This window comes from Eptesicus fuscus, unplaced genomic scaffold, assembly GCF_027574615.1.
Source record: "Eptesicus fuscus isolate TK198812 unplaced genomic scaffold, DD_ASM_mEF_20220401 sc28, whole genome shotgun sequence".
NCBI classification, from domain to species: domain Eukaryota; kingdom Metazoa; phylum Chordata; class Mammalia; order Chiroptera; family Vespertilionidae; genus Eptesicus; species Eptesicus fuscus.
The window spans coordinates 23,332-37,923 of NW_026557625.1; the positions used below are offsets into that span (position 1 = coordinate 23,332).

At 42.8% G+C, this 14,592-nt stretch overlaps 1 protein-coding gene across 1 annotated transcript in view; it reads right to left on the reverse strand.

The window, feature by feature from the left end:
- Positions 1–1,412: 1,412 nt before the first annotated feature.
- The window catches only part of LOC129148467 (uveal autoantigen with coiled-coil domains and ankyrin repeats-like), a gene marked incomplete at its 3' end in the record, with an annotated part of 51,272 nt that continues 38,092 nt past the window's right edge, over positions 1,413–14,592 (reverse strand). The window contains exons 12-15 of the mRNA XM_054713448.1: positions 8,648–8,707; positions 4,833–4,866; positions 3,039–3,106; positions 1,413–1,469 (exon numbers count right to left, since the gene is read on the reverse strand). Of these exons, the coding sequence (XP_054569423.1) occupies positions 1,413–1,469; positions 3,039–3,106; positions 4,833–4,866; positions 8,648–8,707 (219 nt within the window). The remainder of the gene's footprint in view (positions 1,470–3,038; positions 3,107–4,832; positions 4,867–8,647; positions 8,708–14,592) is intronic.

The window sequence follows — 14,592 nt, forward strand, 5'->3', positions numbered from 1 at the left end:
CTGAATCTGCTATTAACATATATCAACATATTAATGCTATTTTCAAGAAAGAGTCACCTTGGAAATTAAGATAAATATCCAAGTATCAGAATATGGGTGTTATCCCCACAATTGAGTGAAGCGTATAAAGAGATAAATAAAGCAAATAATTTTCATTGTATACTAAGGCAAGACAATACTGATAAATATGATTGAATATCTTGCTTCGTAATTAAAAACAGGGGTTTAGTGCAGTATAAATCAAAACTGAATCATCCATATAATTAAAAGTCACATTTTGTCGAAACCGGTTTGGCTCAGTGGATAGAGTGTCAGCCTGCAGACTGAAGGGTCCCAGGTTCGATTCCGGTCAAGGGCATGTACATTGGTTGTGGGCACATCCCCGGTAGGGGGTGTGCAGGAGGCAGCTGGTCGATGTTTCTCTCTCACCGATGTTTCTAGCTCTCTATCCCTCTCCCTTCCTCTCTGTAAAAAATCAATAAAATATATATTTTTTAAAAAGTCACATTTTCTTCTAATTTTAAATCAGAAACCTATGCTGATTTGATCTAAATATTATCTTGAAGCATTAATTGGATAAAAAAGGAAAGCTTATAACTGCCTAATATTGCCCTAGTAATTTATGTACAAATATCTGTGAAATACTCACAAAGCGCCACAAATGTAACCAGCATTGCAAGCAATTTTGGATGATATCAATGAAACCAGTACCATGTTACGTTATAATATTATTTACTCTTAAAATAAATTTTTAGGTCAAGGCTAAAAGGTCAGTCAGTCTTGCTGGGCAAAACCATCTCATGCAGCAGGCCTGAGACTGCTATCCTTAGAAAGTCCTGCGTCAATGGCTGCCCTTCCGTGGGTGTTTGAAACCCTGGATCTGGGGAGGCTTTCCACCTTTCCCTAACTGAGGAGAGTGGCCCCCCGTGCCTAAACGCTTTGTACACCCGATGGGGTTCGTGCTGAACCCCTGCTTTCCTAATGGGCATCTATAATTTTGGTACATGCGATGGGGAAGATGCCTATGTGACTAGCATGCCATAAAAACCTCTCATGGAGTCAAACAAGACTGGTAGATGACATGTTGCACGTATGTTGTCATAATTATACACTGGAATAACTAAGCACATCAAGGTCACTTGCCAGGGAGAGGACACTTGGAAGCTTGTGCCCGGTGTGTGTACGCTTTGTCACACACACCTCTTCTCTTTGCTAATTTCACTGTGGGCTTTCACTGTCATACATCTTAGGCCTGAGCACAACTATATGCTGAGTCCTATAAAGTATTCTCGTGAATAAGCAAAACCTAGGGCTGGGTTTAGGAACCTCCAACAAAATGGCAGTAGGTGGAAATATTATTTGCATCGATGTGTTCTACATGATTACAACACAGAAGTTGGTTTCACAAATACCTATCATTGAGTTTGTTTTGGTCCATGGTCCTTTTTGAATTTTCTGTAGATCTATAACTATTGGAATAAAGACATGAAAGGGATAAGTCAAACATTGATATCAGAAAAATAATGTGAAACAAGCAACATTCCTATTTAGTCACAGTAGGAAATACAGAATTCTAATGACTGACATGTTCTATAGTATCAGAGTTTCTATAAAGGAAATGAAGACATCACACTGACAATTTCCTTCAACTAAACAAGGTTTAATTCCTTCGTACAACAGTTTGTGAATGAATCCAGTTACTGGGGTAACTGCAAAAGAACAGTAATGATCATACACTAGAGGCCCAGTGCACAAAATTCATGCAAGGGTAGGCCTTTGCAGCCCCGGTTGCCGGGCCTCTCCAGCCCCGGTGGGGCTCTGGCTGCCTCAGGGCCTGGCCTGCCTCATGGCCTCTGCCTCCTTTGCCTGGTGCTGCCCATGTCCGCCGCCACACCTCCCCAGCTCCCCGGTTCTGTGGAGCCCTCCTATCAATCACCCCACAGACGGTGGCCTAGGCCTCCCTCTTTGGGGCAATCACGGAGGCCGCCCCCCCCCGGTTGATCACCCCACTGGCAGGTGGTCTGGGCCTCCCTCTGTGGGGTGATGGTGGGGCGATGGTGGGCCCCACAACCAATTGCATCACACCCGCCTTGGCTGGCCTGGCACCAGTGCGGGTCATAGCGTGGTCGTTCTATTCTTTATGCCCAATCTAAATGCTAGTGCACTACCTGGACATCTATGAATTACCTTAGATTTCTCTCTCCTCACCAGCTCTTTACATGCAGTCATCACCACAATCACACGAACTAGACTTCTCTACCCTCTCTGATTTCTTTTGCTACTGTCAACTGGCCTAATCAAACATGAGCTCTTAAAAGATGGCTCTCGCCAAAACCGGTTTGGCTCAGTGGATAGAGCATCGGCCTGCAGACTACAGGGTCCCGGGTTCGATTCCGGTCAAGGGCGTGTACCTTGGTTGTGGGCACATCCCCAGTAGGGGGTGTGCAAGAGGCAGCTGATCAATGTTTCTCTCTCATCGATGTTTCTAACTCTCTATCCCTCTCTCTTCCTCTCTGTAAAAAATCAATAAAATATTTTTTTTTTAAAAAAAAGATGGCTCTCTTGGGTCATGGGGGAATACCAACCAACATTATTGTTACTTCTTAAATGAATAAGATTTGTTTAAGCAAAAGAAATGAGAAAGACATAGGCCTAGAAATCAACAACATTTCCAATGGAATAAATTTAGCTTCCTATCTCATGTGACCAGGAAAGCATGAAACTTTCAAATTGGACTGATGGCTCATCCAAGGAGGCAAAATGTTCCTTTGTCTTCCAAGCCCTGTAATGCAGTTTCCTTTCATCTATTCTCTACAGGAGGGGTCAGCAACCTAGGGCCCACAGGCCAATACAAGCTGCCATCTGGTTTTGCAAATAGTCTCACTGGAAGACAGCCGTGCCTACTCACAGATTCTCTAGTACTGCTCTCTCACTACAATGCATACTGAAAGACTACTGAGACATCATTATAAAAAGTCCCTACTTTTACTTCATCTATGGTAGGAGCACCAAGAAGAATTCATTATCAGAAATCTTACCAGGAGTGCAGCTTTCAGATTTTTGGGGTCCCTTTTCTTGTTTATATTCAGAAGTTAGTTGTTGCTTTCTGGGCACAAAAAAAAAATGGTGATAAGTAATATTACTTTCTTAATATTAACATAAAAATATTTTCCAAATATAGGAAATTCTTTGAATATTTCAGATAATATCAGCACTAATGTTAAACCTTCAATTATACCATACACTTTAAATTGGTAAGTTGTACAACTGTTTTACAGCTAACTTGATATGCTCCCCAAGTTAATAAATACCCCGTTTGCCTGTCTAGAGTTGACCATTTACATGCTGACGTGTCCATCTGTGTAAATTACCTCCAAGGCTAAAATGAAGGAGAAAAAAAGGCCACCTCTTATCTCCTTGGGTATTGCTAATTGAAAGTCCTCTAACAGATAAGAAACTATGCTGAGGTCACTAATCTGACACAGGGGGAGATTTAAAGGAAGATTCACCACTTGGCCAGTGTGTTAAACACAGGTGCAGTACTACAGGGTGGTTTGATTCGTAATTGCTAGGCTTCCTTAAACGCCTGCAATTCTACCTGCCTTTGATTCTGTCTACAGAAAAATGAAGAACACCAGAGCTGGTGAACGTGGGGAAAAAATAACACAATGAAAAAAACACCAAGAAAAAGAGAGAAGAAAAATTTTATGGAGTCCCAGGATGGGCTCTTTAAATATTTATTATCACTTTCTTCTGAATACTGGCAACAGAACATCTGGTCCCAAAGAAATCGGGAAAAGTGAAGGTAGACGAAAAAAGGACTCTAGGAAAAAAGACAAAACTTCATACAACTTGGCAGAGATACCACCCTGAGGGGAAAACGAGACTGGGAAGTCAGCAAATAGAGAAATCTATAATAAATATCCTCTAATTAGATGCTGAATATAATTAACATAACATAACCTATACAGATATTCTTAACTAAGAGATAAACAATTGGTTTCAGGAAGAATTCATATCATTCTACTATAAACACTTGTCTAATGAGGCCTTGCTTAGGTAAAACTTGGTTCTGTGGCCAGAGCTAACTGAGATGGGCCCTAGAAGCTTTGGTGGGAAAAACAAGGTCCTATTTACCACTTCAGTTGTCAAGGAGAGTAAGATAAATGCTTAAACTCACTGGTCCTCTTAGGAAAACTCTAAATCAGAGTTAACATACAATCAGATTTGACTTTCTGAGTTGCTCTGATTTGCCTCTTTATCTCCATGGCAGAGGTTCACAGGAACTTATCTGTGTATATTGAGGGACAACAGAATAATTTGGGAGCCAAGCTGGATGACAGCCAAATCATGGCTCAGCCCTTGCTAACTATGGAATCATGGGTCAATTCATCCAGCTCCCTGAACCACAGTTGTCTCATTAACAAAAAGTAAGCTATGCCCTAACAGGTTTGGCTCAGTGGATAGAGCGTCGGCCTGCGGACTGAAGGGTCCCAGGTTTGATTCCAGTCAAGGGCATGTACCTTGGTTGTGGGCACATCTCCGGTTGGGGGCGGGGGTGTAGGAGGCAGCTGATCAAAGTTTCTTTCTCATCAATGTTTCTAACTCTCTATCCCTCTCCCTTCCTCTCTGTAAAAAAGCTCAATAAAAAATATTTTTAAAGTAGGCTAAAATAGCATAGCTACTTTAGCAAGCTATTGTGATGACCATATAACACAGGGTAATTACATAGTATAGGGTATAGCCCACAGTAGAGCACTCTAGAAATATTAGTTTCTTTTCTCTGCATTTTCTTAGTGAGCTATAATTTTGAAAAATCTATAAAATCCTACCTGCTTAAAGAGTCTTCTTTAGAGACATCAATCACTATTTTTTAAAAAAAGTAAAATACATTTTAAAACAATAAGAATACAGGACTTTAAAAGTACTGAATTAATGCATTGTTAGAAAGTATAACTTTGGGACCACACCTGAAGACTATACTACAGTGAATATTATTGGTAGGCCATTAATGCATTAAGAACATTTACTTTCTCTTTTTGAACATATAAAACTAAAAAAAAAGAAAGAAAATAGGATCTATCAAAATTTGATACTTGCCTGTGCACTGCTATGTGCAAGGAACAATAATCCTAACCAAACTCCATCAGACTGACAGAAAATGTTATTGTTAGTGGAAACAAAATTATAGACTAACCATGCCAATCTTAAATAGCATGAGTTTTCTGGCTTCTTCCATTAAGAGCAGTTAGAGGAGAGTATACTTATTTTGACGTAACACAATACAAATTCTCCAGCTCTTACTAGTAGGTGCAGACTAGCTGGTACAGGATGAAACACTCCTATCATAAGAAAACCTTGTCGCAAGGCAATACACTTTGCAGCACAGTAAAATATAGGAAACCAATTAATTCTGGTTCCATTTCCAATCCTATCTAATAAAAGAGTAATATGCAAATTGACCATAACTCTGCTATACCCACAAGCCACGCCCACAAACCAATCAGGAGAAGATTTGCAAATTAACCCAACCAAGATGGATGCAGCCACAGAGCGAGCAGGAGGCTTGGGTTTCCCAGGCAATGAAGGAAGCCAAGCTTTCAGCACACCCTGGCCAGCCTAGGCCTCCACTCAAGGTTACAAAGTTTCAATTATAGAAGATAAATAAATCCCAACAAAAATGGCGGCAGCCACGGAGCTGGAGAGAACAGGAGGCTTGAGTTGCTCCCAGCAATGGAGGAAGCCAAGCTTCCTCTGCACAAGGCTACAAAGTTTCAATTATAGAAGATAAATGAACCCCAACAAAAATGGCTATGGCCACAGAGCAAGCAGGAGTATTGGCTCCGCTCAAGGCTTACAAAGTTTCAATTATAGAAGATAAATAAATCCCAGATACCAGGGCCTCCACTTGGATCACCGGGGGGTGTGGCCAGCCTGCAAACCACCACAGGCCCCTAACCCAGGCTGCCATACGCCCCAAGGGAACCCCCACCCTGATCCAGGACACACTTCAGGGAAAACCAGCTGGCCCCCACCCATAACAGTGAAGTATATTGACCTCCATATCCGTGCACCAGGCCTCTATCCTATCTAATATAAGAGTAATATGCAAACTGACCATCATTCCAACACACAAGATGGCTGCCCCCATGTGGTCAAAGATGGCTGTCCCCATGTGGACATAAGATGGCCACCACAAGATGGCCAGCAGGAGAGGGCAGTTGGGAGGGACCAGGTCTGCAAGGGAGGGCAGTTGTGGGCGATCAAGCCAGCAGGAGAGGGCGGTTGGGAGGGACCAGACCTGCAAGGGAGGAAAGGTGAGGGCAATAAAGCCTGCAGGGGAGGGAAGTTGGGTGCGACCAGGGCTGCAGGGGAGAGCAGTTGGGGTGACCAGGCCTGCAGGGGAGGGTAGTTAGGGGCAATCAGGCTGGCAGGGGAGCAGTTAGGCATCAATAAGGCTGGTAGGGGAGTGGTTAGGGGGTGATCAGGCTGGCAGGTAGAAACATTTAGGGGCAATCAGGAAGGCAGGCAGGCGAGCAGTTGGGAGCCAGCAGTCCTGGGTTGTGAGAGGGATGTCCGACTGTCCGCTTAGGCCCTATCCTACTGGGATTGGTCCTAAACGGGCAGTGGGACATCCCCCCTCGAGGGGTCCTAGATTGGAGAGGGTGCAGGCTGGGCTGAGGGACAACCCCCTACCCCCGTGAACAAATTTCATGCACCGGGCCTCTAGTCTAATATAATAATAGAGGAATGTGCAAATTAGCCAGGACACCTTAACATCATTGCCAATGTATAAGCAGGGGAGAGCTACAGGAGGGCGGGGCAGTGGGCAGAGAGCTACAAGATGGGGGGCAGCAATTACACGCAGCAGAGAGCTACCAGCGTTGGTGGGCAGGATGGCCAGCTGAGGCAAGCTACTCACTCATGGATTCATATGCAGGGCTACTAGTATGGTATGATTCTACATTCTAAAGGTGGGTATGTGCTTTCATGCATTTGTCACAATCCATAGCATGTACAACACCAAGAGTGAACCTTACTGTAAACTAAGGACTTTGGTTGATAATGATGAGTCAGTGCACATTCATCCATTGTAATAAATATACTTCACTGTTACTGGAGGTCAAAAATGAGCAAGTCACCAGGACTGCATGGCTCAGTTGTTGAACATTTATCTAGGGGCCAGGAGGTTATGGTTCGATACCCAGTAGAGTCACATGCCTGGGTTGTGGACTCAATACCCAGTGTGGGGTGTGAGGAGGCAACCTATCAATAATTCTATCTCATAGTTGATGTTTCTATCTATGTCTCTTTATCCCTTTCTCTCTGAAATCAATAAAAATAAATTAACAAAAAATGAATAAAGCTGTGTATGTTTGCATTTGTGTGGCTTATGGGCACTCTCTATCCTTCCCACTCAATTTTACTCTGCACCTAAAACTGCTCTAAAATATGGCTTATTAATTTTTGTTCAAAATAAGGCATTCCCTGCATCTGCTTTTAACACCTACCAACATATTAATGCAATTTTCAAGATATAGTAACCTTGGAATTTAAGATAAGACCCCAGTATAGGAAATGGTTATTATCCCTGCAAATGAGTGAAAGATGTGAAAAGACATAAATAAAGCTAATACCTTTAAATGTATACTAGTGCAAGAAAATAACTGATAAATATGATTGAATACCGTGTGTTGTATTTATAAACAGGGATTTAGTACAATATAAATCACAACTGAATCATCCATATAATTAAAAGACACTTTTTTCTTCTAATTTTAAATCAGGAATCATTATGATGAGTTCATCTAAAAAATTATCTTGAAACATTAATTGGGTAAAACAAGAATTTTTAATTGCCTAATATGTCCTAGTAAAAATATCTGTGAAATACCCACCAAGAGTCACAAAAGTAACCCTCATTGCAAGCAATTATGTATGATGCAACTGAAACCAGTACCATGTTATGTTAAATACTACTTGCTCTTAAAACGTTCAGATCAAGGCCAAATAGTCAGTCAGGGCTGTACCTGCTGTGCAGAGACATTTCATGCAGCAGGCCTAAGACTGCTATCCTCAGAAAGTCCTGCTTATATGGCTACCCTTCCGTGGGTGTCTGAAAACCTGAATCTGGGGAGGCTTTCCACCTTTCCCTAACTGGTAAGAGTGGCCCCGTGTGTCTAAACACCTTGTCCAATCAATGGGGTTCGTTCTGAACACTGGCTTTCCTTCTGGGAATCTAGAATTTTGGTACATGCGATGGGAAGATGCCTTAAAAACCTCTCACTGAGTCTAACAAGACGGGTAGATAACGTAGTTCACGTGAGTTGTCAGAATCTGACACTGGAATATCTAAGCACATCCTGGTAACTCCACAGGGAGAGGGCTCTTGAAAGGTTGTGCGTGCTCTCCTCCATACTTTGTCACACACACCTTTACTCTTTGCTAGTTTTTCCTTCAGTCTTTTCACTGTCATAAATATCAGGTATGAGCAGAACAATGTGCTGAGTCCTGTGAAGTTTTCTAGTGAATAAGCAGACCTAGGGGTGGGTTTAGGAACCTCTAACGAAATGGCAGTATGTGGAAATATTATTTGGGTTGATGCATTAGACATGATTACGTTACAGAAGTTGATTTCGCAGCATACCTGTCACTGAGTTTGTTTTGGTCCATGCTTCTTTTCGATTTTTCTGTAGATCTACAACTACTGGAATAAGGACATGAAAGGGATAAGTCAAACATTGATATCAGAAAATAATGTAAAATAAGCAACATTCCTATTTAGTCACAATAGGAAATACAGAATCCTAATGACTGACAACATGTTCTATAGTATCAAAGTTTCTATAAAGGAAATGAAGACATCACACTGATCATTTTCTCCAACTAAACAAGGTTTAATTCCTTTGTACAACTGTTGTGAATCAATCAAGTACCTGGGATAACTCCGAAAGAACAGTAATGATCATAGATGGTATACTAAACGAGTGTTCTAATGATCACAGAGTTCTTTTTATTTATTCCTAATCTTTTTTTATATCTTATTGAACTAAAATCACGGCTCACCAATTGAAGGGAGTTGTTGATAGGTTAAGTCAAGTAGTAAAAGAAATTGTCTCCAAAATGTGGGGATATCCATAGATATTCCATTAAACTCAACCTGTATGGAAAGTACTGGTCTTTCCTGTTGAACCATTGCTCCTTTTTGCTCATCAGATGAAGTCCTATTCTTCGTGTCCAAACTACTGTAAATGCCCGTGCACTACCCGGAAACGTATGAAGCACCTTAGAATTCTCTCTCCCGACTAACTCTTTCCCTGTAATCATCACCACCATCATATGAACTCGACCTCTCTACTGTCTCTGCTTTATTTTGCTCCTGTCAAGTGCCCTTTGTCTCCCAGGCTTTTTATATGGTTCCCTTCCATCTATTCTCTACCTGAGGGGTTAGTAAACTAAGGTACACAGGCCAAATACCAGCTGCCAACTAGTTTTACAAATAAAGTCTCCCTGGGACACAGCCGTGCCAACTCACAGATTCTCTGGGAATGCTCTCGCACTGCAATGGCAGACTTGAGTAGATTTGTCAGAGCACATGGACTAAAATCAGGCCCTTTGCAGAAAAAGGTTGGTGATCCCTGATTCCTACCATAATCAGAGGGCCCTCATCAAATCTAACCTTGTTCCTCTTCTGCTCAAAACTCCAATGAATCTCTGAAGTAAATATTTCTGGCTCTCTACCTTAGTTTTCATTCCTGCTGGAGAACCACGACTCCATTGGGAAATTCACTGTCCTGATACACAAAGAAGGTGGTATTATCTCCCTAACTTAAAAAAAGAAAAAATGATTATAGTAACCTCATCAGAGTCACTAGTTTACCACTAACTGGTTGAGGTATGATCATGCTATTAACCCAAGTCTATAAAAAGTTAGGGAAATCAACTGCAAGCCTCTCAGTTTCTTCCTATTTAAAACAAAGACATAGGCCCAGCCAGTGCAGTTCAGTAGATGGAGTCCATTGTCCCATGCACCAAGAGAGCACTGGTGAGATCCCAGGGCAGGGCAGATGCCAGTGTGGAGGTTTGATCCCACGGAGGGGGTGTGCAGGAGGCAGCCCATGGATGTGATGGTTCTCTCTCATTGATGTTTCTATCTCTCTCTCCTTTTTCTTTCCTCTCCCTCTAATGTCAATAAAAAACATATTTTTTTAAAAAAATTTAAGAAACACATAGCTAAACATCACAAACCAGGGAAAGGCCAATGAAATTCATAAGGAAGTACCTCCATACTCCTCTCAGAATGGCTGTCATCAAAATATAAATAACGAACAAGTGTTGGCGAGGTTGTAAGAAAAGAGAAAGCCTTGAGCACTGTTCATGTGATTGTAAATTGACACAGTCACTGCAGAAAGCAGAATGACATTCCTCAAAAAAAAAAAAAATAGACCTGCCATTCTACTTCTGGGGATTTATTAAACAGAAACAGGAACAAGAATTTGAAAACATATCTGCACCCCTACATTCACCACAGCATTATTTACAACTAGAGGCCTGGTGCATGAAATTCGTGCACGTGGGGGGTTCCCTCAGCTTGGCCTGCCCCCTCTCCAATCCAGGATCCCTCGGGGGATGTCTGACTGCCTCTTGCAATCCAGGATTGCTGGCTGCCTGATTGCCCCTAACTGCTCACCTTCCTGCCTGATTGCCCTTAACCCCTCTGCCTGCCTGCCTGATCACCCCTAACAGCCTTTGCCTTGGCCCCTCACCACCACAGCTTTGTTCAGAATGACATCCAGAATAACATCTGGAAGGTCGTTTGTCTGTCCAGTCTAATCAGCATATTACCCTTTTATTATTATAGATATACTTATACATAATGATAAACTACTCAGACATAAACGATGAATTCTTGCCATTTATGGCAACATGGATGGGCCAGGAAGTTCTATGGTAAGTGATATAAGAGAGAAAGTTAAATACCTTACAGTTTCACTTACAGATGCAATCTAAAACAACAAAACAGAAACAGACCGCATAGCTACAGAGAACTAACTGATGATTGCTGGAGGGTAGTAAGCAGAGGAGATGCATGAAATAAAAGCATATGAATATGAAGTGCAAACTTCCAGTTATAAAATATATATGCCACAGGGATGTAGTGTACTGTGCAGCATAGGGAATGTGTCAATCCTGTCTAATAAAAGAGTAATATGCAAATTGACCATCACTCCAACACACAAGATGACTGCCCCCATGTGGACACAAGATGGCTGCCCCAAGATGGCCAGCAGGGGAGGGCAGTTAGGAGTGACTAGGCCAGCAGGGGAGGGCAGTTAGGAGGGACCAGGCCTGCAGGGGAGGGCAGTTAGGGGCAAACAGGCTGGCAGGGGAGCAGTTAGGCATCAATCAGCCTGGCAGGGAAGTGGTTAGGGAGTGATCAGGCTGGCAGGCAGAAGCGGTTAGGGGCAATCAGGAAGGCAGGCAGGCGAGCAGCTGGAAGCCAGCAGTCCTGGATTGTGAGAGGGATCGGGCCTAAAAGGCAGTCGGACATCCCTCGAGAGGTCCCAGATTGCAGAGGGTGCAGGCTGGGCTGAGGGACACATACCCCCGTGCACGAATTTCGTGCACCGGGCCTCTAGACTAATAATAAAATCCTAAGCGACTGTTATGGTTGAATGACCAGAACGACTGGAATGACTGGTCACTATGATGCACACCGACCACCAGGGGGCAGACACTCAACCAGAAGCCGGGCTCACAGCTGGCAAACACAGCAGCTGTGGCAGGAGCCTCTCCAACCTCCACGGCAACGCTAAGGAGCAGCAAGCCAAGTGGTATGGAGTGAGCAGGTGGGCAGTAAGGAGTGAGGGGTCCCGGACTGTGAGAGGGTGCAGGCCGGGCTGAGGGGAACTCCCCCCATCCCGCACCCCAGTGTACGAATTTCATGCACCAGGCCTCTAGTATCATAATAATGTTGCTTGGTGATGGATGGTTACTAGACATATCATTGTGGACACATCATAAGGGACATAAAATGTCAAGGCACTGTGGTAGTGCACCTGAAAGTCATATAAATGTGCGCCAGCTCTGCTTTAACAAAACGTTTAAAAAAAGAAAAAAAGAAACGTCTCAGGAAAAGCAGTCCTTTTGGCCTTCACATATTGGCATGTGAGAATAGGATGCTCTGGGGCCTTTGCTAACTACTGACCAGGAAGGCAGACATAAACACTGACAACCTCACAGCTGAGAAAAGGACACCTGGGATCCTGATGACATCACTGGGTCACCAAAGCAATCCTGGTTCCTATTGTTTTGGTCTGTGTTCAACGGGCCACCTATTACCTGAAGATAAAAGCATTCTGATCAATTCCCAAGGGCTGGAGGATAAGCTCTAGAGCAGGCGTCCTCAAACTACGGCCCGCGGGCCACATGCGGGTGTTTTTGCCATTTTGTTTTATTACTTCAAAATAAGATATGTGCAGTGTGCATAGGAATGTGTTCATAGTTTTTTTTAAACTATAGTCCGGCTCTCCAACTGTCTGAGGGACAGTGAACTGGCCCCCTGTTTAAAAGGTTTGAGGACCCGCCGAAACTGGTTTGGCTCAGTGGATAGAGCTTCGGTCTGCGGACTGAAAGGTCCCAGGTTCGATTCTGGTCAAGGGCATGTACATTGGTTGTGGGCACATCCCCGGTATGGGGTGTGCAGGAGGCAGCTGATGGATGTTTCTCTCTCATCAATGTTTCTAGCTCTCTATCCCTCTCCCTTCCTCTCTGTAAAAAAAATCAATAAAATATATTTAAAAATAAATAAATAAATAAAATAAAAAGTTTGAGGACCCCTGCTCTAGACCTTGCTGTGGTACAAAAGACTTTCATAAATCTCCCTTAGCTAGGCACTCACCTCATTCCCAACCATCCCCCTAGCACACATTTTGTACCATCAAAACGGTACTGCTCACAATCCCCGCAACCTGCCTTCCTGCTGCCAAACATGTGCTCTGAATAGATATTCCTCCGGCCGATCATCACCGTTCTGCCCTTTACCTGGAAATCTTCTTTGTGGTCTGCATGCTTACTTTAAAACCTGTCCACATTTTTTTTTGAACTGTTTAAAAAACTGATTAAAGATGGAGAGAGAGATAGAAACCCTGGTTTGTAGTACTCCTTTATTTGTGCATTCATTGGACCAATCTGGTATTTGACCAGGCATCAAATCCACATCCTTGGTATATCAGGGACAATATTTTAAGCAACTGAGAAACACGGCCAAAGACTAAGCCACATTTTTAAAACTGTAATTCTCGTCATAGACGTAAAGCGTCTGACACATACTAAACACCAATAAAATGAATACATAGGAATAATTATAAGATGTTAATGAGCCCTAGCTCCTAGTAAGCACAAAATAAAACATAGCAAATCATGGAAATTAACATGAACTTAACATGCTCTTAAAGGACAATGACTGGGTTTTTTTAAAATGTTTCAATTCTGCAACATCAGAATAACACTTAGTACCTGAAAGTTAAATGGCAGACCATTCAGCTGAAAAATGAATTACTGAATTCTGACATTTTCTTTGAAAATTCTGTTTAGAAAAACAAAGAAATAAACCAGCAACACCTTTTCCATATTATGAGCACCTCCAAGGTCAAAACGCTATTTCATCCTTGTATTTCCTATCACTTGCAAAACCAACTACCCAAGTCCTCTGATAAAGGTCTACTAAGTCCAAGGTGTCCTCATACAGTTCAGATTGCACAATGAACTAGGTGCCACATCTGGCATTTCTGTGATTGGGAAACATTTTTGTACATTTATTACAATTTGTTGAGTCCCAGGTTGGGCTACTTGAATCGTTGTTATAATTATCATCTGATCAATGGCAACAGAGCATCTTGTTCTAAAGAAATTCCAGTGTCCTGATAATTATCAAATTAATGAGGTCAACATATCTCTTTCAGTTTTGACTTCTGAGGAATGAAGTTGATAATAGTGAGACCTTGTTGGTATAATATTAAAAAATATGCGAGAGAAACCAAGATGGCGGCATAGGTAAACACCTGAAATTGTTGCCTTGCACAACCATTTCAAAACTCCAACTAAAAGACAGAAAGGACATCATCCAGAACCACAGGAAGGCCGGCTGAGTGGAAATTCTACAACTAGAAGGGAAGAGAAAAGCACACTGAGACTCAGAGGAGCTTGCGGAAGTAAAGTGCGGAGGTATGGAGGCACGTGAGGAAAGGGCTGGCGACTGAGGACATGTTTGTCTTTTTCAATCGGGAGGGAGATACAAGCTCCCGACTGCTCTGAACTCTAGTTCTGGGCAAGACTCTGGGGGCCCAGACCCATATGGGGAGAAACTGGACTGTCTGGCATTGGGCAGAACTCGAGGGTGGCTTTCTCTTAGAGGTGCTTACAGGAATTACCAAGGGACACTGAGACCCGGGGGGCTCTCAGGGCAGAGCTGAAGATCAGCCATAGCTGTTTGCTCTGCCCTGTTGATTCCCTGAGACACCGCCCCACCCAAGCTGTGCACAGAGGCTTTTGCATATGAATGGCCTGGCCCTTTGCAATCTAAAATTACCT